Here is a 22,838-nt window from a genome sequence, read left to right as displayed (position 1 = left end):
TTATTGAATCAGGGCAGATACAATGTAAATGACATTTTTTTTGTGAGAACTTTCACACCTTCAATGAATTAGATTAGGTATAATAGCGCTACATACAATTCAAGCCACTATTATTTCCTTTCCAAAAATTACTTTTCGGGTATTGAAATGGGAACCGTCATTGAAGGAAAAGAGAAAAAACCAAAATTTCTCAAAGTTATTTTATTTTATTGTTGGGTTCGCTCACACAGTTCATATGTACGATTGAGGCACGTGTAGAAACGACTTTATAAACATATCTATGTACACGAATCAATAAATTATCTTCTTAAAAATTCTTGACTCACATATTTCCTTGTGTAACACTCTTGAAGTCTATCGTACTAAACTTTTCTACTGGTGTAGTGGACGTTGCCTGACGATACTTTCTTCAAAGTCTGACGACTTTTTCAAGCTGTTTATATCCAAATTGGCAAAAGTTGTCCTACATCGACGTAGATGGGATCATTCAGTGAGTAAATTTGAGTTTCTATTGTCTGTGACTCTTTGCAAATTACTTAAAGGTGAACAAACAAACAAAAAAAGATAGAATATAAAATGTTAAGGAAGGTTCCAATATAAGTTATTACAGATTATCATTTATGGTCACATAACTTTCAACGTTAATTCAATATACTGAGCATCAGTCCAAAATATTATACATGAAAATCAGTTCTTAGTTTTAAACAGGCCACAACAGCTTCACATTGCAGTCGACTCTTAGTGAAATGGAAAAATGGCACTTACGTTCCAGCTAAATATTCGCCCCACGCACTATGAAATCTTGGTAACACCAAAAAGATTATTAGCGATATTCAATCCACATCCAAGGCTTCGAACAAAGTGAGAAAATTGTACAGTACATGGAACAAGCTAACATATTATGTGCTTCTGCACCATTATCTTATTTACGAGTGTAACATTTGTACTTTCAGACTCCGGGACAGGAATAGTGATAACGGAGTATCTCATTCTGGCACTGTGGAATCTAAGCCGATCTCTCTTACCAATACGAAATGTTGTCACACAGAACACGTTACCAGACTTTTCTGGCAAAAAGTGTATCTTACAACGCTTTGGTACAGTACAGTTCTAACTAAAATTTCTTACTGCATCATGTGTCGGACACTTTGGCCTCGGATTTCTGGACATGTTATATCTGTGACTGTTCGCGCAAATGATGATTAGAGTTCATCGTCAATCAACACGCAACGACATGCACAGTGTAAGTGGTCCAGTCGTAAATGGTGCGTAGAATCCATCACAGCAGTGCGAAAGTCCGCGGATACAACATGGGGCCGATACATCACAAAGGGCATTTGCTGGCTACTTTGGTAGCTAACAGTTCACGTATTCCATTTTGAGAGGTGCACAAGAGGATGGACAATTACTTACGCACACAGCGGAACCGCGAACGAGCGGGCGCAATCAAGGACTCCAAAGAGTGGAGTAGATGGCACAGCGCGTCAGAGGCGGGGTTCGAGCCACCAGTTGCCGTCGCGCGCCAGCTCCCTCTGCAGAGAGCGCGCTCGCAGCCAGGCCGCCGACCCCAGCAGCAGGAAGTACACCAGCCAGCCGACCAGCACGGCCTCCACGATGCCGAAGGAGCTCCACAGCAGCTCCTCAGGGACCCGAGCCCCCTCCGTAGTCGTCGACGCTTCTGGGCCCACCTCAGGTGCAACTGGCGTGGTCGTTGCAGACCCGGTGGTCGTCGCACATCGCTCTTGACTCCTGGCGAACTCAGGTTTGTTCTGCCACAACAGGCTGCAGTCCCAAGGATTGCTGTTCGCACGCACTGAGGTCTCGTTGTCCACCAGAGACCAGTCCACAGCCACGAGGCTGTTGTTCGAAATGTCGAGGCTTTTTAGGTGCAGCCCCTTTAACGTTCGCTCTCCGAGCGACGACAGCTCGCACGAACTGACGTTGAGTTCCTCGAGCTTGGGTGGCAGTGTTATGTTCAACTTGCCGATTGGGTTCCCGGCCAAAGACAGCCGTTTTAGTTCCAGTAGGCTCGAGAATTCTTTATCCGCAATATTCTTCATTTGGTTCCACGATAAGTCCACAACCTCAGTCCTCACAAATGGGTTCAGTGTTCCCGCCGGCAGGTACTGTATTCTGTTGTGGTCGAGATAAAGTTCAGAGACGTACATGCGGTGATCAGGCCGACGATACAAGAAATCAAAGATTTCATCTGTATCGATCGATATGTGATTGTACGAAAGATTCAGTTTTAATGGAAAACTTACGTTTATGTTCTCTATCTGTGGAACTGAATAAAGTCCACGATTGGAACAGTCTAAAACGTCGAAAGCAAGATCACATTTTCCTGTTTCGTCCAACGCCACAACGCCGTACATTGCGGTGATGAAGGTCAGCAGCGAAAATAGTACGCTAGTGGTGAACTGCGCTCGAAAGTTAATCATGTCCCAGCCTTTCCGCCGTTCACCTGGCGGCGCGTCAGCATGCGGGCCTCAAGATGTCCTCCAGTTCCAGACAGAACCGGGCTCCGCACTCGACTGACCGGGCGCACCAGCGACAAACACACCTCCGGTCGGCCCGCAGGCTTATCACCGCCGTGACACCTCGCTGATACGCTATCAGCTATCGCTGAATTACTCGCCCAGTTCTGCGGTATTTGTGGCAATGCATGCGTAAGTTGTAGACGAAGTTTCTTCTTAAATATATCGAAGATTTAATCCGAACAGAAGCTCTTCTTCAAAACCGTGAACCAATCGAGTGGAGAAAAAGAGGTATTAAGGGAGTTAGAATGAGGCTCCTGCTCAGTTGATATCTCTGAAAGTTTTGGCCTTGCGTAACATGAGTTTACGGACCACATTAATGTATCCAGGCTAGATATGCCAACCATGCCGACCAAATTCAAGTGTAGGAGGTAGTGTACCTAGAAACATACGATAATTTTTGGCCGATGCTTCAGTATGGTGACAGATTTCAAAATCATATGAAAGAACGAGCGCTACTGATCGTGATAAGCAGTTTCCTGCATTTCCTACAGTTTTTAGATGTGTGTGTGTGTTGAGCGCAACATTTGTAAATGCTTTGCCTTCAGCACATTTGTTCTGTATGACAGAGTAAAGCTATTTGGAGTATGTAGCTACGTGTTCATGTACAGAATTTTAGGGTGAGTACATATTTTTGCAATAATTTGCATAACGTGTGGACAGCTAAGTCATCCTTCGCCGCTCATGCATCGCATTGTGCCTTGAAACAGAAGTAGGGCTTTCACTATGGAACATATGATACACGCAAATGAACTGAGTCTTTTAGTATCGGTGTGGACGCATGCAAAATTGCTATATTTTGAACAAAACGTTATTAAGTCCAAAGTTTTAAAGGAAATGCAACCAAATTTGGCACAGTTCTTAAGGAGTATTATTTGAATATATAGATACGTTTTAATGTTTATTGAAGTTACACCTTTTTAATTAAGAACAATTGAAATTTTTTCAACATGACGTAGTACATATGTATTTTTGTACAAAGTCTGAGATACCACTGTTACCAATAACTGTGGAACATTATATTTATTTCTTCTTTTGCTAGATTTTTTTATAGCTCCCTAGAATTCAGTGGAAAATGTACAGAATTTTATAAATTTTCTCTAACATAAATGCCATACTATTGAACCAAATGAAAATTCCTTCCACAGAATGCTTCATTGTAGTACTGAATAACTGTATGCCAAATTTAAGTACATTAATGACAGTGGTTTGTAGCGAAAAGGTACATAAAGTTGCCAAAATATAGGTTACGGGAAACCTAAATCAAAGTTTTAACAGTACTTGTATTAGGCCTTAACTTATCTGGGTGAACTAGTTCACACCACATCTATTCTTCTCTTCATTTTCAGGCAGTCTTTTCTTTACTTCTTCTCTTAGGTTAACCTGATTTTCAAGCTGAGTAACAGTAATTTCAGCTGTATCACTTTGTTACTGATTTCCTTCAATTTTGACAGTTTGAAAGTCGTGGATGAAATCCCAGAGTGTGTAGAGTCCGTAGTCTGCCAAGATTAGCACAGTTAAAAACTTAACGTGGATCACACGCTGTAACTTCATCAGCAGTTTTGGAAACGTTGCCTTGGGGCATCGTTTTCCTATCACGGAGATGTAATTTTCATTAGGATTTTGAGGTTTTCCATGTGTACACTGTACCGGTTTTTGTGCCAAAAGCTAGTGAGGGTGGAGGCTTTACATCACCGTGGCTCTGATCTGCTCTACAACGTCATTCGTAATGACGGAATTGATTCTGCTCTTCCCACGTCTCACTTAACGAATCTATTGCAGTATCTTTACTGCTTTGTCAAATTACCTCTGGATGTTGTTGCGTCCTACAAAGCAGAGAAGACAGTTTGGCTGCACTGTTCTAACCATTTTCTGCTGAGTTGCCTCTCTTAAGATTGTCAAGGTTGCTGTCTACATCACCCAGTAAGGGCGTCGGAACGCCACAGCTTCCCGGCTGGCAGCTGGCGTCTCTTCGGCGTGACTGAGTAAAGCTAACTGTTCGAACTTAGAGAACATTTTTCTGTCAGTTTCCGTACTAATTTTCTCGCGTAACAGAGTAAAGAGAGACATGAAAGTCCATCATGTAAGTTACACACTATAGTACTAGACATTAATAAATTTACATAATAATAATAACAATAATAGTAATAATATATGCTGTACAGATCGTACACAAGACAGTTGAATTTACTCTGTTCAGTAACGTAAATCTTTTTCTCCTGCTTTTCCTTTATTTTTCTCGTCTTATCTTGTGTCGTCGCGGTGTTATCATGTTACACTTGAAGAAAAAAATCGCAGCACCGGGAAGGAGTTGAGCAACGTAAGCTAAAGTTTCTAGGCGTGTTCCTGCATTTGGAAGATTATTTCTATTCAGTTTTCTGACCAGTCGTATAAGAGTGGTGATAGTACCGCCACTGTGAGTATTCAAATAAGATTTGCTTTAAATACACGCTGTAACAATCGTGAACTTAATTATCTTTGAAAATGGACGTGGTAAGTTGATGTTAGTTAAGAATGCCCTTAAAGCAACAAAGACGAAATATTTCGGAGTGAACGACGCCGTGTAATAGGGCTACAAGAAGCTGAATGTTCCTTCTACGATATTGCAGAAACACATGGAAGGAAAGTAGTCAGTGTACATGATTGCTGGCAGCGGCGGTCACGAGAACGTACGGTAGTAATAAGACCGGCTGTGGACGACCAGATGGCAGTATCGAGACAGGAAAGCATTGCGTTCGGCGTGTGGCTCTGGCATACCGTAATGCATCTGCAGCAGCATTTTGAGCAGTAGTTGGCACCACTGTGACACAATGAACTGTCACGAATCGGTCGCTTCAAGGACAGCTCCGAGCCAGATGCCCTGTAGCGTGCTTTCCAATGACCATAAACCACCTCAATTTGCAACTTGTGTCAAGCGAGAGCTCGTTGAAGGGCAGGATCGAGGTCTGTAGTGTTTTATGATGGACAACTGGATTTGCCTCGGTGTCATCGATGGCCATGTGTTAGTTAGAAGGCGTCCAGTTGAGGGCCGGCACCCAACCTGTCTGCGTGGTAGACACACTGGACATACACCTGGATATATGGTCTGTGGTGCAACTTCGTATGACAGCAGGGGCACTCTCGTGGTCATCCCGAGCATATTGCCTGCTAAATGGTACTTCAGTGTAGTGCTGCCATTCATGAACAGCACTCCAGGAGGTGTTTCCGCCAGGATAACGGTCGTCCACATACCGCTGTTCGCACCCGATGCACTCTACCGAGTGGTGATATGTTACCTTGGCGTGCTCGATCACCAGATCTATCTAGTACTTATGGGACATCATCGGACGACAACTCCAGCGGCATCCACAAATGGCATTAACCGCACCTGTTTCAGCGCCTCGGTGGTCAAGCTCGCCTATGGTGGACTGGAAGCCGAGCGCTGACCTCTCCAGTTGTCAGGATGCTAGGAAATGACTGTGGACGCGTCAGAAACGCCAAGGAAACTATTAATTCAGGACACCTTTATTCCTGCCGAGTACAACGTGGCTCGCATAACACAGGCTGGCTGAGCTTGATGATATCAACGACCTTCCTCAAGTCCTCACTGACTCGGAGCGATGACACCAGCTCCGGGTCGCATCAGTCTTGCTAGCGCAGCGCCACGTGCTGTGACGTAGCGGGGGAACGCCCTTACTTCGGCCGCGCATGGCTGGCAGCGTCCGGCTGGCCGGCCGGCTCAGCGGCGGACAGCAGGCCGCTGCACGTAGGAGGCTCCGGGTTGGAGTCCCGGCGCTGTCGGCACAAGAAGCATTCTCGTAGTGCGGAGTGTACTCTATCCCACCCCATCTTCTTTCGTGCTCCTCCTGGTGGCTCGTCCGTGGTGCGGAACGGGCTGCAGTGCCCCAGCGTCGTCAGCTTACCCAGTTGTGATGGCGGATGCACAGGGCCTAGGTCCCGCACGATCTCGTCGACGGCTCACTAATGTGGTCAGCATTGGCGGCAAGCGAGTCTGCTGTGATGTCTGCTAATCCTGGGCTGATGATTGGCAGCGGCAGCAGAGAGGACCAGAGCTGGTACTGTCCCCTCACGTCTGCAGCCCTTACTGCAACATGTCCTTAATAAAGATTAACATGCCGATCTCCAGCTGAGCGCTACGCAGCGTTCCAGTACACATCTAACTGCAAGTCAAACTGCTGCTATCAAAGCTGGCGTATTTAAAGGAAGCACGAGCGAGGTCCAGACGTCTTGCTCGTTTGTAATGAACGCATTCGTTCCACTTACACTGCTGATTTATCTGTCGTACTCGCCTCTTACGTGTTCTTGTGACAGAGTTACGTGTTGTTACAGCAGACTTACGCAAAGTTACTAAATGCAGTACAGCTGACGCTATACCACTGTGTTACACTCTACGATAGTCTCCGTCTAACACAAACCCGCGTGCTAACCAATTCTCTCTCGCTTGTTGTGTGTAACCAGGCCAGTGCCCCTGCGTGATGACGCATTCCGATACATGTGCAATCCTCTTACTGTTGTAGATGGGCAAGACAGCCAACCCACTATGAGAGGAAGCCGAAAGGCACGCGTTTTAGCTAACGCAGGCTGGCGTGAGGTCTGGAACAGGTCAAGGAAATTATACTAGCAAAAAACGTACGTAGCTGCTGGAATACTTAACTTTAATCCATAATTGGTGAACATCGCTCTTGACGGTACATGTTTTACAGCATCAATAGTAACTGCTAATGGCGCCTTGCTAGGTCGTAGCAAATGACGTAGCTGAAGGCTATGCTAACTATCGTCTCGGCAAATGAGAGCGTATTTTGTCAGTGAACCATCGCTAGCAATGTCGGCTGTACAACTGGGGCGAGTGCTAGGAAGTGTCTCTAGACCTGCCGTGTGGCGGCGCTCGGTCTGCAATCACTGATAGTGGCGACACGCGGGTCCGACGTATACTAACGGACCGCGGCCGATTTAAAGGCTACCACCTAGCAAGTGTGGTGTCTGGCGGTGACACCACGCTTACCTCTTGGCTAACCTACTGCCTCTGGCTCTCGTCATAGGCAATGAAACTTTGACAATAGTCCATGTTTCCAACTCTTTACTAATCTGTGACACTACACGGTACTGACCGCCCAAGTGCAACAGGCATTAACACCATCCCACAAGCTGACATCTGGCACCTAATTGCAATGTAAGCACGTTGTCATGCCTGCAATCAACATTCTAGCGGTTACACCGGTTGTTAATGTTGCAGCATTTCACATCTGCAATGGCTTATCTCACGCTTACGTCAACTTGATCTTGCAATGTTAATCTCTTAAACATGTCACCCAGACAAACGTGTTCCAGAAATTTCATTTGCCTATTTTAATTACTGATTGGTATTGTGATTTTTTCCGTCAGTGTGCTTTGTATTTGGTAATGTTACTGATAGAGGGTGGCCAGACGTCTTCCTTCACCAGACTCCTCACCGGGGCAGAATTTGTGTACTCCAATTATCTGCATTTAGAGTCATCTCACTTGCACGTGTGAGAATGTTTCCTAAATGTTTGCGAAGCGTGTGGCTGAAATGGGACCTGCGCACCAGCCTCATCCTGGCCCTTGTAGTTAATCCGCTGGGCGGTTTTGATCCGGGAGTGGCGTTCTCCCCCATTTTCCGGAAGACAGCGCTGTAACGTACCCGGCTACCCGGGTGGGGGGTAATAATGCAAATTGAAAGACAAATTCATATTTACTGCTTACTTAAATCCTAATTTAACAAAATACACTGACGGAAAAAAATCGCAGTACCAATCAATAATTAAAATAGGCTAATGAAATTTCGGAAACTCGTTTGTCTGGGTGATACGTTTAACAGACTAACATTGCAAGATCGCGTTAGCGTAAGCGTGAGATAAGCCATCGCAGGCGTGAAATGTTGCTACATTAATAACCGGTGTAACCGCAAGAATGTTAAATGCAGGCATGACAACGTGCGTACAATGTAATGCGCAGGTGCCGGATGTCAGTAGGGGGATGGTGTTCATGCCTGTTGCACTTGGTCGGTCAATACAGGGGCGGTTAATGCCATTCGTGGATGCCGCTGGAGTTGTCATCCGGTGATGTCCCATAAGTGCTAGATTGAGACAGATCTGATTAATTGTTTATACCTTTCCTGTACACAGACGAAAGAGTTGATTAAATATCGTGTAGATTCATGTAGAGAGAAGTGTCGACGCAAATTGTGAAAAAGCACTTTTTAGTGTCACCAAGTGCTGCATCAATGCTGACAACTTTTGTCTTTGCTTGCATCATCCAACAAACAAGTGGTTCGTATCCTCTGCGACTCCCCAATGAAACAGCAGTGATTCGGCTCTATAAATCCTATGTAAAAGCTGTCTAAGCGCGCATGATTGCGTGCAATAAAGATGATGTACTTGCGTAATGTTTTTGAGGATTCTGACCATTTTTTCTTCTATTCGTTTTTCATTAGCTGTCTACACAAGGGCTATCCGGAAAGTAAGGTCCGATCGGTCACGAAATGGAAACGATTGTGAAGTTCAAAAATACACTCCTGGAAATGGAAAAAAGAACACATTGACACCGGTGTGTCAGACCCACCATACTTGCTCCGGACACTGCGAGAGGGCTGTACAAGCAATGATCACACGCACGGCACAGCGGACACACCAGGAACCGCGGTGTTGGCCGTCGAATGGCGCTAGCTGCGCAGCATTTGTGCACCGCCGCCGTCAGTGTCAGCCAGTTTGCCGTGGCATACGGAGCTCCATCGCAGTCTTTAACACTGGTAGCATGCCGCGACAGCGTGGACGTGAACCGTATGTGCAGTTGACGGACTTTGAGCGAGGGCGTATAGTAGGCATGCGGGAGGCCGGGTGGACGTACCGCCGAATTGCTCAACACGTGGGGCGTGAGGTCTCCACAGTACATCGATGTTGTCGCAAGTGGTCGGCGGAAGGTGCACGTGCCCGTCGACCTGGGACCGGACCGCAGCGACGCACGGATGCACGCCAAGACCGTAGGATCCTACGCAGTGCCGTAGGGGACCGCACCGCCACTTCCCAGCAAATTAGGGACACTGTTGCTCCTGGGGTATCGGCGAGGACCATTCGCAACCGTCTCCATGAAGCTGGGCTACGGTCCCCCACACCGTTAGGCCGCTTCCGCTCACGCCCCAACATCGTGCAGCGCGCCTCCAGTGGTGTCGCGACAGGCATGAATGGAGGGACGAATGGAGACGTGTCGTCTTCAGCGATGAGAGTCGCTTCTGCCTTGGTGCCAATGATGGTCGTATGCGTGTTTGGCGCCGTGCAGGTGAGCGCCACAATCAGGACTGCATACGACCGAGGCACACAGGGCCAACACCCAGCATCATGGTGTGGGGAGCGATCTCCTACACTGGCCGTACACCGCTGGTGATCGTCGAGGGGACACTGAATAGTGCACGGTACATCCAAACCGTCATCGAACCCATCGTTCTACCATTCCTAGACCGGCAAGGGAACTTGCTGTTCCAACAGGACAATGCACGTCCGCATGTATCCCGTGCCACCCAACGTGCTCTAGAAGGTGTACGTCAACTACCCTGGCCAGCAAGATCTCCGGATCTGTCCCCCATTGAGCATGTTTGGGACTGGATGAAGCGTCGTCTCACGCGGTCTGCACGTCCAGCACGAACGCTGGCCCAACTGAGGCGCCAGGTGGAAATGGCATGGCAAGCCGTTCCACAGGACTACATCCAGCATCTCTACGATCGTCTCCATGGCAGAATAGCAGCCTGCATTGCTGCGAAAGGTGGATATACACTGTACTAGTGCCGACATTGTGCATGCTCTGTTGCCTGTGTCTATGTGCCTGTGGTTCTGTCAGTGTGATCATGTGATGTATCTGACCCCAGGAATGTGTCAATAAAGTTTCCCCTTCCTGGGACAATGAATTCACGGTGTTCTTATTTCAATTTCCAGGAGTGTATTTTACTTGAAACAGTTAGCTAGAACTTCCATCTATTTCTCTAAATAGTCGCCGCTCGGACTCAGACATTTGTCAGAGCGTTATACCAACTTACCATTGACCTCGTCACAGATGGCAGCCGCCTGTGCTTTCCGCCAAATCTCTGCGCTGGTCTACAGCTCGTTGCCTGTGCCAAAATGTTTTCTTCATAGCCGGCGGTTCATGTGAACAGAAACGAAACTTAGTGGAAGCCAATTACGGGCCGTATTGTTGGTAATCAAACACCTCCCATCGAAAACGGTGCAGGAGCATCTTCTTTGCCCTGCAGAGTGCGGACGTGAATTCTCTTGAAGAAGGAAATGCATGACAGTCACGTTATGTGGGATGAATAGCTTCAGGCGAAATCTCTCACCAGACCCTCACACTTGCCTTGAGACACTTTCTTCTAGACATCTTCACGTACTCACTGTGCGCTCAAAACTGAAAAGAGTGATGTGACGCCATCCACGGGCTTACTAGAGATACTGCCCAACACGTCTGTGTGAACTTTCGTCTTATTTTCACTGTCGTTTCCATTTCTCGATCTATCAGACCTTACTTTCAGGATAGCCGTTGTATTTTTATACAACATACGGTGCCGGTACATTAAAGGGTTTTTATTCCCCTTCATAAACTGTTTGGTCATCTCATCTGCCATTTTCATTCCATTTATCTCACACTGACACTACACAGTAAATTTTGACATGACTTTTATTATTTTAGATCTCTTAATATGTCCTCTAATCTACATACTACGGAGTTATTTATTTGTACAGTTTCGCGTTCTTTAGCTTGGAGACTGCTAATTTCTAATACGAAATAGTGATTTACTGCTGCTGAACAGTAAGAGTTGCTTTTAGAGTTGTGATTAATTCATCTGCTATAATCATGTTACTTTTTGAAAGTTAAATAGTTTACCCTCGAGGTTTGTATTATCTCAACACGCGCTAACTGTGCCATCTTAAGGTGATCGATGAAAGAAGGAATTACAATAATGTGCAGGCAAATTAAGATATACAGAAGTACAAAACACTTGGGAATGATGGTGAAGGGAAGCGAAGGCGAAATAGCTGCCTGAAAACAGTGAAGAAATTGAAAAAGAAACGATTTTATGAAGAATTTGTTCAACTGATAGAAAAGTCAAATGAGTGTTCTCCGAACTTTGACCCACATAGCACATATTATTTCTGACGAAAGCAGTCTGCAAGATGAACTTTCCCACTTACAAAGAGTGTTTGAAGACAATGGATACTCTCCACAATAAATACAGAGGGCACTGAAAATGAAATAGAAAGAGGCCACAAAGAAAGCAGAAGAAGATGAAGACACCTTTAAATCGATGGCCTTCCTGCCATATGTGGGTAGCCTCTCATCAAAAATAGGACGGATTCTAGGTAGACACAAAGTAAAAGTGATTTTTCGTCATCCACCCAAGACAGCTGCACTCGTGGGCTCCGTCAAAGATGATTTGCTGCTCCAAACATCTGGTGTTTACAAAATTCCATGTGAATGTGGCCTTTCTTACATTGGACAAACAACTCGTACTGTCCAAGAAAGATGTACGGAACACCGAAGGTACACACGACTTTTATAACCTAACAAGTCGGCAGTGGCAGAGCACTACATTGATAATGGTCACAGTATGTTGTATGACAACGTCGAAATTTTGGGCAACTACAACATCCTTTTGGGACTCGATAGTAAAGGAGGCAATAGAAATTCGATTGACGACGAATTTAATTAATAGAGATAGTGGTTTCAATCTTGATAAATCATGGAATCCGGCACTTGCTGTAATTAACTCACAAAGACGTCATCACAGTGCAGCTCACAATGATATATCGACATGCCAACCCAGATCGACTGCGGAGTCATAGATAAAACTTGCGCATTATGCACGTCTCTGCCGCCGACCAACGTGTCTGGCGCATTTGCATCTGTGGCCGCATGCGCAGTCGCGCGGTACACGAGTATAAAGGGACGAAGGGAGCACTGGAGCGGCAGTCTTGCGGCTCACTCTGAAGATGGCTGGACGGTATACAGCCGAAATATTAGAAGAAGAAGGAGATTTCTTGCGGCTGCACACCCGAAACTTAATGGAAAAGTCAAATCAACCTTTTGTGGAATAAAAAGCAAGGGCTGTAACATTAAAAGTGCACTGGGATTCCACTATTAAATGAAAGGGAGAGAGCGGATAGGTGGAAAGAGTACATTGAAGGCCCCTTAGAGGGGGAATACTTGTCTAATCATGTGATAGAAGAAGAAAGGTGTCTATATAGAATCGGAATTTAAAACATAGTGGAAGTCTTAATATCTAAAAAGGCAGAAGGTTAGAATTAGTGGGGGAAGTGAAAAAAAAAGAATATTCCCGTTGGCGATATATGGTTCAAATGGCTCTGAGCACTATGGGATTTAAATTCTGAGGTCATAAGTCCCCTAGAACTTAGAACTACTTAAACCTAACTAACCTAAGGACATCACACGCATCCATGCCCGAGGCAGGATTCGAACCTGCGAGCGTAGCGGCCGTGCGGTTCCAGACTGCCTAGAACCGCTCGGCCACCACGGCCGGCTCGGCGATATACCATCAAACGTTCGGTAAAACCTCATCCACACAATTCCGAAATTTACAAGGACCGGTAAGTGCAAGAATTATAGCACAGTTACCTTGACAGGTCATGCATCGAAGTTGCTAACAAGAATAATTACAGATGAACGGAAAAGAAAATTGAGTCTCTAGTGGATAACGATCGGTTTGGCTTTAGGAAATTTAAAGGCCCCAGAGAGGCACTTCTGACGTTGCAGTCGATAATGGAAGCAAGGATGAAGAAATATCATGACCTGTTGGTAAGATTTGTCTACCTGGAGAAAGTGTTCGACAATGGCAAGCGGTACAAGATGTTCGGAATTTCGAGGAAAGTAGGGGTAGGCTATAGGGAAAGACGGGTAATAAACAATATGTTCAAGAAAGGTGAGGTACTGGAAGACCAAGAACGAAATATTAGGGTTAGAAAGGGTGTAAGACAGGGATGCAATCTTTAGCCGCTAACGTTCAATTTAAACATAAAAGAAGCTATAAGGGAAATGAAAGAAAGGTTCAAGAATGGAATTAAAATTCTAGGTGAAAGGATATCAATGGTGAAATTAGCTAATGACATTGCTGTTTTCAGTGAAAGTGAATAAGAATTACAGGAAGTGTTTAATAGGATGAACAGTTTAGTTAGGACAGTATGTGGATTGAGAGTAAATCGAACAAAGACGAAAGTAATAAAGTGCAGCAGAAATGAGAGCAGTAAGAACCTTAACGTCACAGCTGGTGATCATGAAGTAGATGAAGTTAATGAATTCTTCTTCCTAGGCAGCAAAGTAATAATTGACGGACGGAGCAAGGAGGACATAGGAAGCAGACCATAACTGGCGAAAAGGGTGTTCCTGGGCCAAGAGAAGTCTATTAGAATCAGACATCGGTCTTAATTTGAGGAAGAAATTTCTGAGAATGCATATTTGGAACACAACATTGTATGGAAATGAAACATGGTCTGTGCAAAAATCGGAGCGGAGAGAACCGAGGCATTTGACAAACTGTGCTACAGAAGACTGCTGAAGAAAGGTTGACCGATAAGGTAAGGAGGTTCTGTGCAGAATCGGAGAGGAAAAGAATATGTGGGAAACACTGACAAGGAGAAGCGGTGAACCTGCCTATCACAGGGCAGCTCCCTGAGTACTCACGTGCACGTAGCGCGTATTTTACGATCTGCCAACTATCTTAAAAGAACTTTCTTTGGGCGTGTTCTTTGCAAAAAAGCTTTCAGAGAAAGCTGGCATCATCCTGGGTGGAAGACAGTTCAGTTATCAAGTGGAAAAGCTCTGTAGCAGTTAAAGCTTCTCTTCTTTTCGTGGTGGAGGACAAGCATCCCCCAGATACAAGACCGCACACAAAACAAAAATTTTTCTCTCCCATCTCAAGAAAGCACCTCATTGGGAAGCTTAAGAAATATCTTCTTGATGGGATCTCCTAACTTCATTTCTTAAAACCTCTTTGGTTAATCCCTGGCCGAGCTTTCCCATTGGTGGAGGAAGGTTTCCGTTGACCTTCCGTGGGTAACTCTGGAGCAGAGAGGCAACGTAATTGGAAACAAAAAAAAAAAAAGAAAGATTAGAATTGGACGAGAGGTGCGGATGGACAAACTTCGACCTGGTCGCTGGACGTTTACGGAGATACCTGGATGAAAGACGTGGACTTGTATCCGAGACTCAGCTCATCACTTCATGTCTGATAACACTGAACAATATCTGGAATGAAATTGTGTAAATTGCATAATTTCGAGTTAGTTATGTTTATTTAATTATAAAATGGTTCAAATGGCTCTGAGCACTGTGGGACTTAACATCTATGGTCATCAGTACCATAGAACTTAGAACTACTTAAACCTAACTAACCTAAGGACATCACACAACACCCAGTCATCATGAGGCAGAGAAAATCCCTGACCCCGCTGGGAATCGAACCCGGGAACCCGGGGGCGGGGAGCGAGAACGCTACCGCACGACCACGAGCTGCTGACTTATTTAATTATAGAATGATACAACACCATCCTAATCATATATATTTAGCTCCCGATTTTTTAAAAAAAGGAATCTACATTTTTGTATAAATAACTCAATAACTAAATATGCATTCATGTTCCAAGATTCAGCATAACAAATTTTAAGTGAATAATTGCTTGAATTATGTTATGTGTTACGCATTGATAAATTTCAGTGCCATTCTGGAAGTATAAATGCAAAATATTAAAAAAATGATAATATTACATGCATGAAAATGCTTTGTAAGTCTGCTTTGTACCAGAACTATGTAATGCACAAAAGAAAATATATAAATTAATTGGTTACAAATGTATATAAGGAATTACAAATTTTGTGTGTCCATATGTACAGTACATACAATTACATATTTTTTTCAGAGACAAATTCAGAAAATGACCGTTTTCACTTGGCTTGACATTTATAAAAATAACCAGGAACATCCCTTATGACTGTCCAGCAGTAATCTGCTAAAATAGTTGGGCTCCACTTTCCGGCATACCTCTTCTCAAATGTGGCAATATCTTGATGAAATCGCATCCCATGTTCCTCACTTACTGCACAACAATCTTTGAGGAAGAAGTCAAGATGACTATGTAAGAAATTCATTTTCAATGACATGTTGCAACCAAGTTTTTCATCTACAATCTCCTTGTAATTTATTTCTCGTTTATTCCCTAAAGGATGTAAACAGACTGTCTTAAAACATTACCATGCATGCGTCTCATCACCTTGTGTAATTCCATCAAAAGTATGTTCTCCAAAAAGCTCTCGAACCTGTGGGCCTACAAAAGGTGCTCCCCTTTCATTTGGCATCACTTAAGTACGGGAATTTTTGCCTGAAGTACTTAAACGCGTCACCATCTTTGTTCATTCCCTTAACGCGGTTTTACATGAGACCTAAATTGATGTGCAAGGGCAGGAGCAGAATCTTTTTAGGGTTCGCTCTTAATGTTCTATATACCTGGTTGAAGAGATTTTCTGGTGGGCGATTCATGTTTACTGCAATGAGATGCATGAGCTCGGCTATCCCATTCACAGAGAAAGCAGCAATATTTAGTATACCCTAGCTGCATACCTAATAGCAGTGCAACCAATTTCAAGTCACCACAAATCTGCCATTGAGAGTTATTATACTTGATGGCTTAGTAAAATTTTCATGTATTGGTATGACTGTTTCATATGCGTACTATGCCTAACTGGAAGAGAAGGAAGCTCATTACAAATATTTAAAAACACTGGTTTTAAGCTCAACTTTGACGAATCAGTGAAGAGTCTCCACTCATCAGGATTGTAATTAATTCTGAGAACCTTCGTTAGATCATTTATGTCTACACATGCCACAGGACTCTCTTGCATGTTAAAAAAGGAATATATTGTTGCTCCCTTCTTTGGTAGAATGAAACATTTACATTGCTTTCTATAAAATTTCGCTGCTGCAATCTTGGTGCCATCAGTCTTAGCTTTAGAGAGCACCAAGTCTCTAATGAGACAACGTAACTCGCAAAGACACGTAACGTGTATCCACAGGACATGTGGCCTGTAATTGAAGAAGTGTCATAATGATCTCTCCATTGGCAAAAGATTCCGGAATAGTCCCCCATTCGGATCTCCGGTAGGGGACTGCCAATGGAGAGGTTACCATGAGAAAAAGATTGAATAATCTACGAAAGGATAACGTTCTACGAGTCGGGGCGTGTTGTTAGTTTTTAGCAATGACGCGGCATAATACCCAGAAGAATTTTAATCAGCAAAGTCACTAAAGTTGAAGAGCAGGGAGTCAGAAAGATCACTAAACTTTGTATCAAAATGTTTATATCCCAATTATTGCACACAACTAAGACCACGGACAGTAATATAATACATTGTTGCTAGTTATAATGACCTTGACAAACCATTATAATATTTTATTTTAAACTAATCATAAAAATCCTTATATGATTATCTCACCATAAAAAACAGTGTAAAATGAAGACTAGAGTGAAGTTTGAATTGTCTTTGTGATATTTGCGTTCAGCACATTAGAATTAATAGGAATTGGCTATTTTCATTCGATTTACATTTTCATTGTTGCACAGTGAAATCTGTTGCTCCCAGCAGGCCGCAGGTGTTGCAGACCATGAAGATAACACTGCAGAACGATATACGTTAAGTTTTTCCTATATTTTCTTTTATATGTTTCCTCTCATATTTTTGTGATACATTGAAAAGGTTATTTCAGGATAACATTTGCAAATTTATTTCTTTATATAGTTAGGCTTTTGTTTACGTTATTCAGTTGTTATGAATGTGATTAATATTTTCATTTGTTTTCATGCTGCAAGTTTTCACGTTTATTAACGTGCTGTTTCAATTCCTTTACCACGAACGGAACAATATAAAGTTGTAATTTTGTATGAAACTGTACAGCAACGTACTAGGAATTTTTGAAAGTGTAATTTGAATCGATTAGGTTGAACTGGGTATAATAATATCGATAAGACGACAGAGAAAGCGTCAACTGAGCGTCGGGTGCGAGAGGAAGAAAGAAATTGTTGTGCCGCTTGAGTGTTAGTGTGTTTAAGGTGTCCATGACTGATGTCATGCAACTGCTTGTATAGTGATACGTTTTGTGATTTTGGGTGTGTACCCTGAAAAATAACTGCTTACGTGTCGCGTTGCATATTAATTGGAACTGCTATTCGACAAATTCAGCTTGGAAACTATGATATGCAGACCACTAAGCTATGTGAACACTGTGCGGTTTTGATTGTAGGCGGCACAGACTGTTTAGTGCGTACCATGGGCCATAAATTATCGTGTTGAACTGCCATGCTAATTTCTGTCCAGTAACATTCAGAGTAATAGTGAAAATTTGGTTTCATTCATTATTTCTTTCCATAATCACAACAATTTTGCAACCCCGTTAAGTTTCGACGCTGTCCTTATTATTCTGTATTTGTGGGGATCCACAGCCTCCAGATGTTTAATAAACATAAACATGGTCCGTAGTGGGCTGTAACGTGATTTTTATTCAATCGTGTGATAAGCTAATTTCGACCAATGTCACTGTCAAGCACTTGTAAAACCAACATGGAAAAGCACTATATTGTCAGCATGCATTGCATTAAGTGTTAGTTATATATGCGAAGCCGCGCGGTTTGAGACGCTGTATCACGGATTATGCGGCCCCTCCCGACGGAGGTTCGAGTCGTCCCTCCGGCATGTGTGTGTGTGTGTGTGTGTTGTTCTTAGCATAAGTTTGTTTTAGTTAGTTTAAGTAGTGTGTAAATCTAGGGACCGATGACCTCAGCTGTTTGGTTCCTTAGGAATTCACACACACATTCGAACATTCATACGTGCGAAGCGTGCATGACAATGTCGGTTTTACAAGTACTTGACAATGACAAGTAGTAGAAATTAGCTATCACGCGATTAAATAAAAATTACGTTACAACCTACTATGGACCATGTTTACGTTTATTAAACTGTCCTTACTGTTAGATAAAATTGCTATTATTACCAATCACGTAAAAGATAAATAGCTTTATTTTCTTTCATTCGCTTTTCAATTGATAATGCCCCTTCATTTATGTAGTTTGTGTTTATCTACATCTGGATGTTTTATTGTTTTGCATTTAATCTCCTTCCTGTGAATTCCAATGCTGTGCCGATGAAGTACGCATGCTACCCTCTATTACTGTAGCAGGTAGTAGCACGAAATGAGTTTCTAACTTTCTTTAGGTGACTATCTTATCAACTGTAATCTTTTTGATTTGACATAATGCGTGAACATTTATAAAGCTTTAGTTATTGGGAAATTACTTGCGTGCTTGAGTGTAATGCTCAGCTAAGCTGTGGGAAAAGTTTAGTACTTCTCGTTTCAGGTACCTTAAAACCGCAGTTCCTGAGAAATTAGAAGAGACGGATCGGGGTTTCCTCAGTCTTAATAGGTAAACACTATCAGTTCTGGCTCAATCAGTATTCGGGGAAGTACTGTTTCGAATCACATAGTTAAATTTTGTGACATCACTGATCCGTTATCTTCACAAGTATGAAACGTATTGTGAAAGACATTGTTGTTTAATGCTGTCCTGAGGGGATCTGTCAATTTTCGGGTCGAAGTTCGAAATTTTGTGAGTGGTGTAATTTGTTCTGTTTTGTTTTGTTTTCATTAGGTCAACAATATCAAGTTTAAGAGTATTAACGGGACTAGCTTCCAGATATGAGGAAGCGAAGAGTTGGGAGATAAAAAAGCAGAATCAGTTACAGAAAATATACAGAAACGAGTCGGAAGAGAAGTATACGTGAATGGAGGAATGGAAAGCTCTTTACAATTAATACTGGGAAAGGAGGAAGAGGGGCAGAAGAGAATGGAAAGGGGAAATGAAAGAAGGGCGTAAGAAATTGCAGAAAGAAATGGAAGCAGGGCAGGAAGAAATGAAAAAAAAAGCAGAGTGGGGACAATAGCACGAAGGTAGATGAATCACAAAAGAAAACGCTACATAAGCAAGGCAAAACAATAGATCAATCGCTGCAGTTTAAAGTATAATATTTACAAAACAAGATGATTCCTAAAGAATTACAATTGAAGAAGTTGAATGCTTGGATAAAAACGTTGAAGCCCAGGCTGTTGAGGACGAACAAGAGAAAGACAAAGCAGAGACGGACTGTAATCAGCTTCACAGGAACTTAGTACTGAGAATGAGGCAGATGTTGAAGAAATTAAAGAGAACACTTTTGACAGTGAGAAATGGGGTAGATACATTAGAAGAGAACGTTGAGGACTTCTTCAATAATGCAAATACAGAGTGACAACGTAGTCTGTAACTGCAGTGGGGAAGTAACTGATTTTCTGTTGTAAACACTGTCAGAAGCCAGATTACAACGGAATGTTTAGAAAATATTAAACTGAGAAGCGGTAGAGTTAGTTTCAAAAAGGATTAAAATGGCGTGTATGTGCTCCAGAGAGATAAAAGTATTTTAAAGAACTTATTGCAGTATTCTTGGATTTGTGCTGGTTTGGGGATAGACACAGTAAAATAATGGAAGTTTGTCAAACATACCCAGATTATGATAGGTGGTTTGAGGAAAATATGAAAGCATGTAGAGCAGAAGAGATTAGCAAAATAAAACATTAGGACAACACAGAAAAAGAGTGATTTTGTTGAAGAGTTGGTAAGGAAACTGCTTTATGAAAAGAGATTTAAGTTGGTAGGTGAGGATTATAGCCTGAAGAATTCCTTTAATAGTGTGAGAGGTGTTGCTAGACAGCACTTTGTTGCCTGCAGGGGAAAGAAAACTTTGATAAACACCATAAATTGTGACATCCAGGAGGAAGAGGAGTGAAGTGATCAGCAGTGACAAAAAAAATCACAGGGGTTCACTATACTTTAATGAATGTTTACAGAAACGTGCATAGGAACCCAAGTTGTTGCAGTGCTTTTCTTTAGTTTCCTGCACTGATTACTATTCTTCTACTGTGCTATATATATGTCAAAAACAGCTCTGCAACTAACGAACTACGTAGAGTCAGGATTGAGTAGATATAACCTAGTATGACTATATGAAATGATAAGTCAGTGATAAATATAAGCTCTGGGAATCAATAAGAATAAGACAAAAAGCAAGAATGGTGTATAAGTAGGGTAGCTAATTAACTGAATTTGTTTTGGGATGGTGTAATCTAAACAGAAGTAAAGGAGAACTTGGAGGATGTTGGTCCTGTATAGGAATAATGATTAAAAATAGAAGGTATTAATGATGCATGGTAGGTATGTGGAGGAATGCAATTGAAATTTTTGACTGTTTTCCTGTGTGGAAGAATTAAAGAGTAAGATGTAACTGCCGGATAAAATCATGAATTTTGGCACACAACAGTAAGGGAAAGTATTAAATGATTAGTCAAGTGAAGAAGGAGTAGGCGAGAATGATAATGATGAAATGGATAAAGTAAGGTGAGAAATAATGTGAGGACTATGAGGTAAAGAGAAATAAATATGGGTGTAACATAGGAGAAAAAGTAGAGAATATTATAAGTGGATGTTCTTAGGTAGCTTTGCCATAATATAGTCATAATTGGAATTCATTAAAAAGCATAAGCAAAGTGGTATTATGTTTTGGGGGATCAACAAATAACATGGAAATCGGTGAGTACCGTAATGGTGTACATTATAGAAAATTAAAGGAAGATTGGAAAAGGTACACAGCAATATTAAATTTCAGTGGATAATAACTGGAGAATTGCATATCTGACCATAAAGAGACGTATTTTCACACTTAGAGCATCCAGAGGAGCTGCATTTTCGTGTGGAGAGTGTATAATTTTGCTTTTAAAATACAAAAGTGAATTTTTTATTTATTTGAGTTTGCAAGGAAAGGCGTAGATAATTTCATAGCATGATGAGTGTTAATGTACTAGTAGTTCTGTGTTTCCACTCTAAATTTGGCTACAAAGTGCAAATGAAAAAAAGAAAACACTAGGAAAGGTAACAATAAAAGAGATTTATATATTATATATAGAACTGGAATCTATGAAGGTCTATAATTTTCAACTGATTTTTAAGGTTAGTAATAACGGATAGACTGTGTGATTACTTGTAGCATTAAAGAAAATAACAAGCATAAATGCCACAATGCTTGTAATGTAAGGACTAAGAATAGTAAGACCCAAAAAGTGATTATTGTGGTACTATGTAGCATATCCATTGTACTATCTTTTGTTTTATGGCAATATAGGTTAGATGAAATTTGTTCTTTCACTATGTCATGTTATTTCTATTGCTTAGATGATAATTTAGCAATTAACGAGAAATGAAATGATTATTCTTATATGTCCTAATGACAATTTGTATGCAATTTTGTTTATGCTCAAAAGATAACAGTTGTATTTCAAGTTATGTCAACTTACATAAATACAAGCAGTATGCAAACAACATACTTCATCTTTATTTGAGAAGTTTTATTGCGAGAGGTTCTAGCGAACATCACATGATAAACTTGTTGGGGAGGGGGTAACACATGTGAAGATAATACTACTGAACGATATAGATTTTTTCCTATTTTCCTACAATTTCTTTTGCTTGTATTCTACTTTATTTTCGTGATTCATTTAAAGGTTTAATCCAGAGTAAGTTGTGTAAACTAATTTCATTGTGCAGTTGTGTTTCTGTTTACGTCATGCAATTATTATGAATGTGTTTCCCATTTTCATTTGTTTTTATGTATGTTTTAACATTTATGAAAATGTTTTTGTATACTTTTTCGATGAAGTTGTAATTTTGTATGAAACTATTTAGTGATGTACTAGGAATCTATGAAAATGTAATGTGAAGCGGTGAGTTGAGCGGTGTAGAAACATATCGATAGGTCGACAGAGAAAGCGTCAGTGCAGAGTCGGGAGCGCGAGCAATAAAGTCTTGCTGCGTGAGTGTCAGTGTGTTTACCACGACCGTGGCTAATGTAATATAACTGCTTGAACAGTGACACGTATTGTGGTTTTGGGTGCGCACTGCACACAAGGAATTAATTTCGTTTCGTGTTGGTTGTCTGTCTGAACTGCTATTCTACACATTAAGCTTAAAAAGTATAGTGCACAAACAACTAAGCTACGTGAACGCTGCGAGTGTACTGTGTTGATTTTCGACTGCATATACTGTTTAATGCGTGCCAAGGTCTGTAAAATTAAACAAAAAACATGGTAACGCATTTCCTTGTCGTGGACTGATGTGACTCGTATGGAGATTCGATCGCTGTGCAATTGATGTGACC

General features: G+C 42.1%; 2 protein-coding genes across 2 annotated transcripts in view; one reads left to right on the top strand and one right to left on the bottom strand.

Moving 5' to 3' along the window:
* Positions 1–22,838, top strand: part of LOC126146831 (uncharacterized) — a 690,215-nt gene that overhangs the window by 598,559 nt on the left and 68,818 nt on the right. The gene's annotated exons all lie outside the window — the stretch shown is intronic.
* LOC126156420 (phospholipase A2 inhibitor-like) lies at positions 1,485–2,168 on the bottom strand. The gene has a single exon (XM_049916308.1). The coding sequence runs from the start codon at positions 2,166–2,168 to the stop codon at positions 1,485–1,487; it is 684 nt and encodes a 227-aa protein (XP_049772265.1).

The sequence above is a fragment of the Schistocerca cancellata genome, chromosome 2, assembly GCF_023864275.1.
Source record: "Schistocerca cancellata isolate TAMUIC-IGC-003103 chromosome 2, iqSchCanc2.1, whole genome shotgun sequence".
Classification (NCBI taxonomy): Eukaryota; Metazoa; Arthropoda; class Insecta; order Orthoptera; family Acrididae; genus Schistocerca; species Schistocerca cancellata.
Note: the sequence above shows the minus strand (reverse complement) of the source record. Positions and strands in the feature narration are given on the sequence as shown.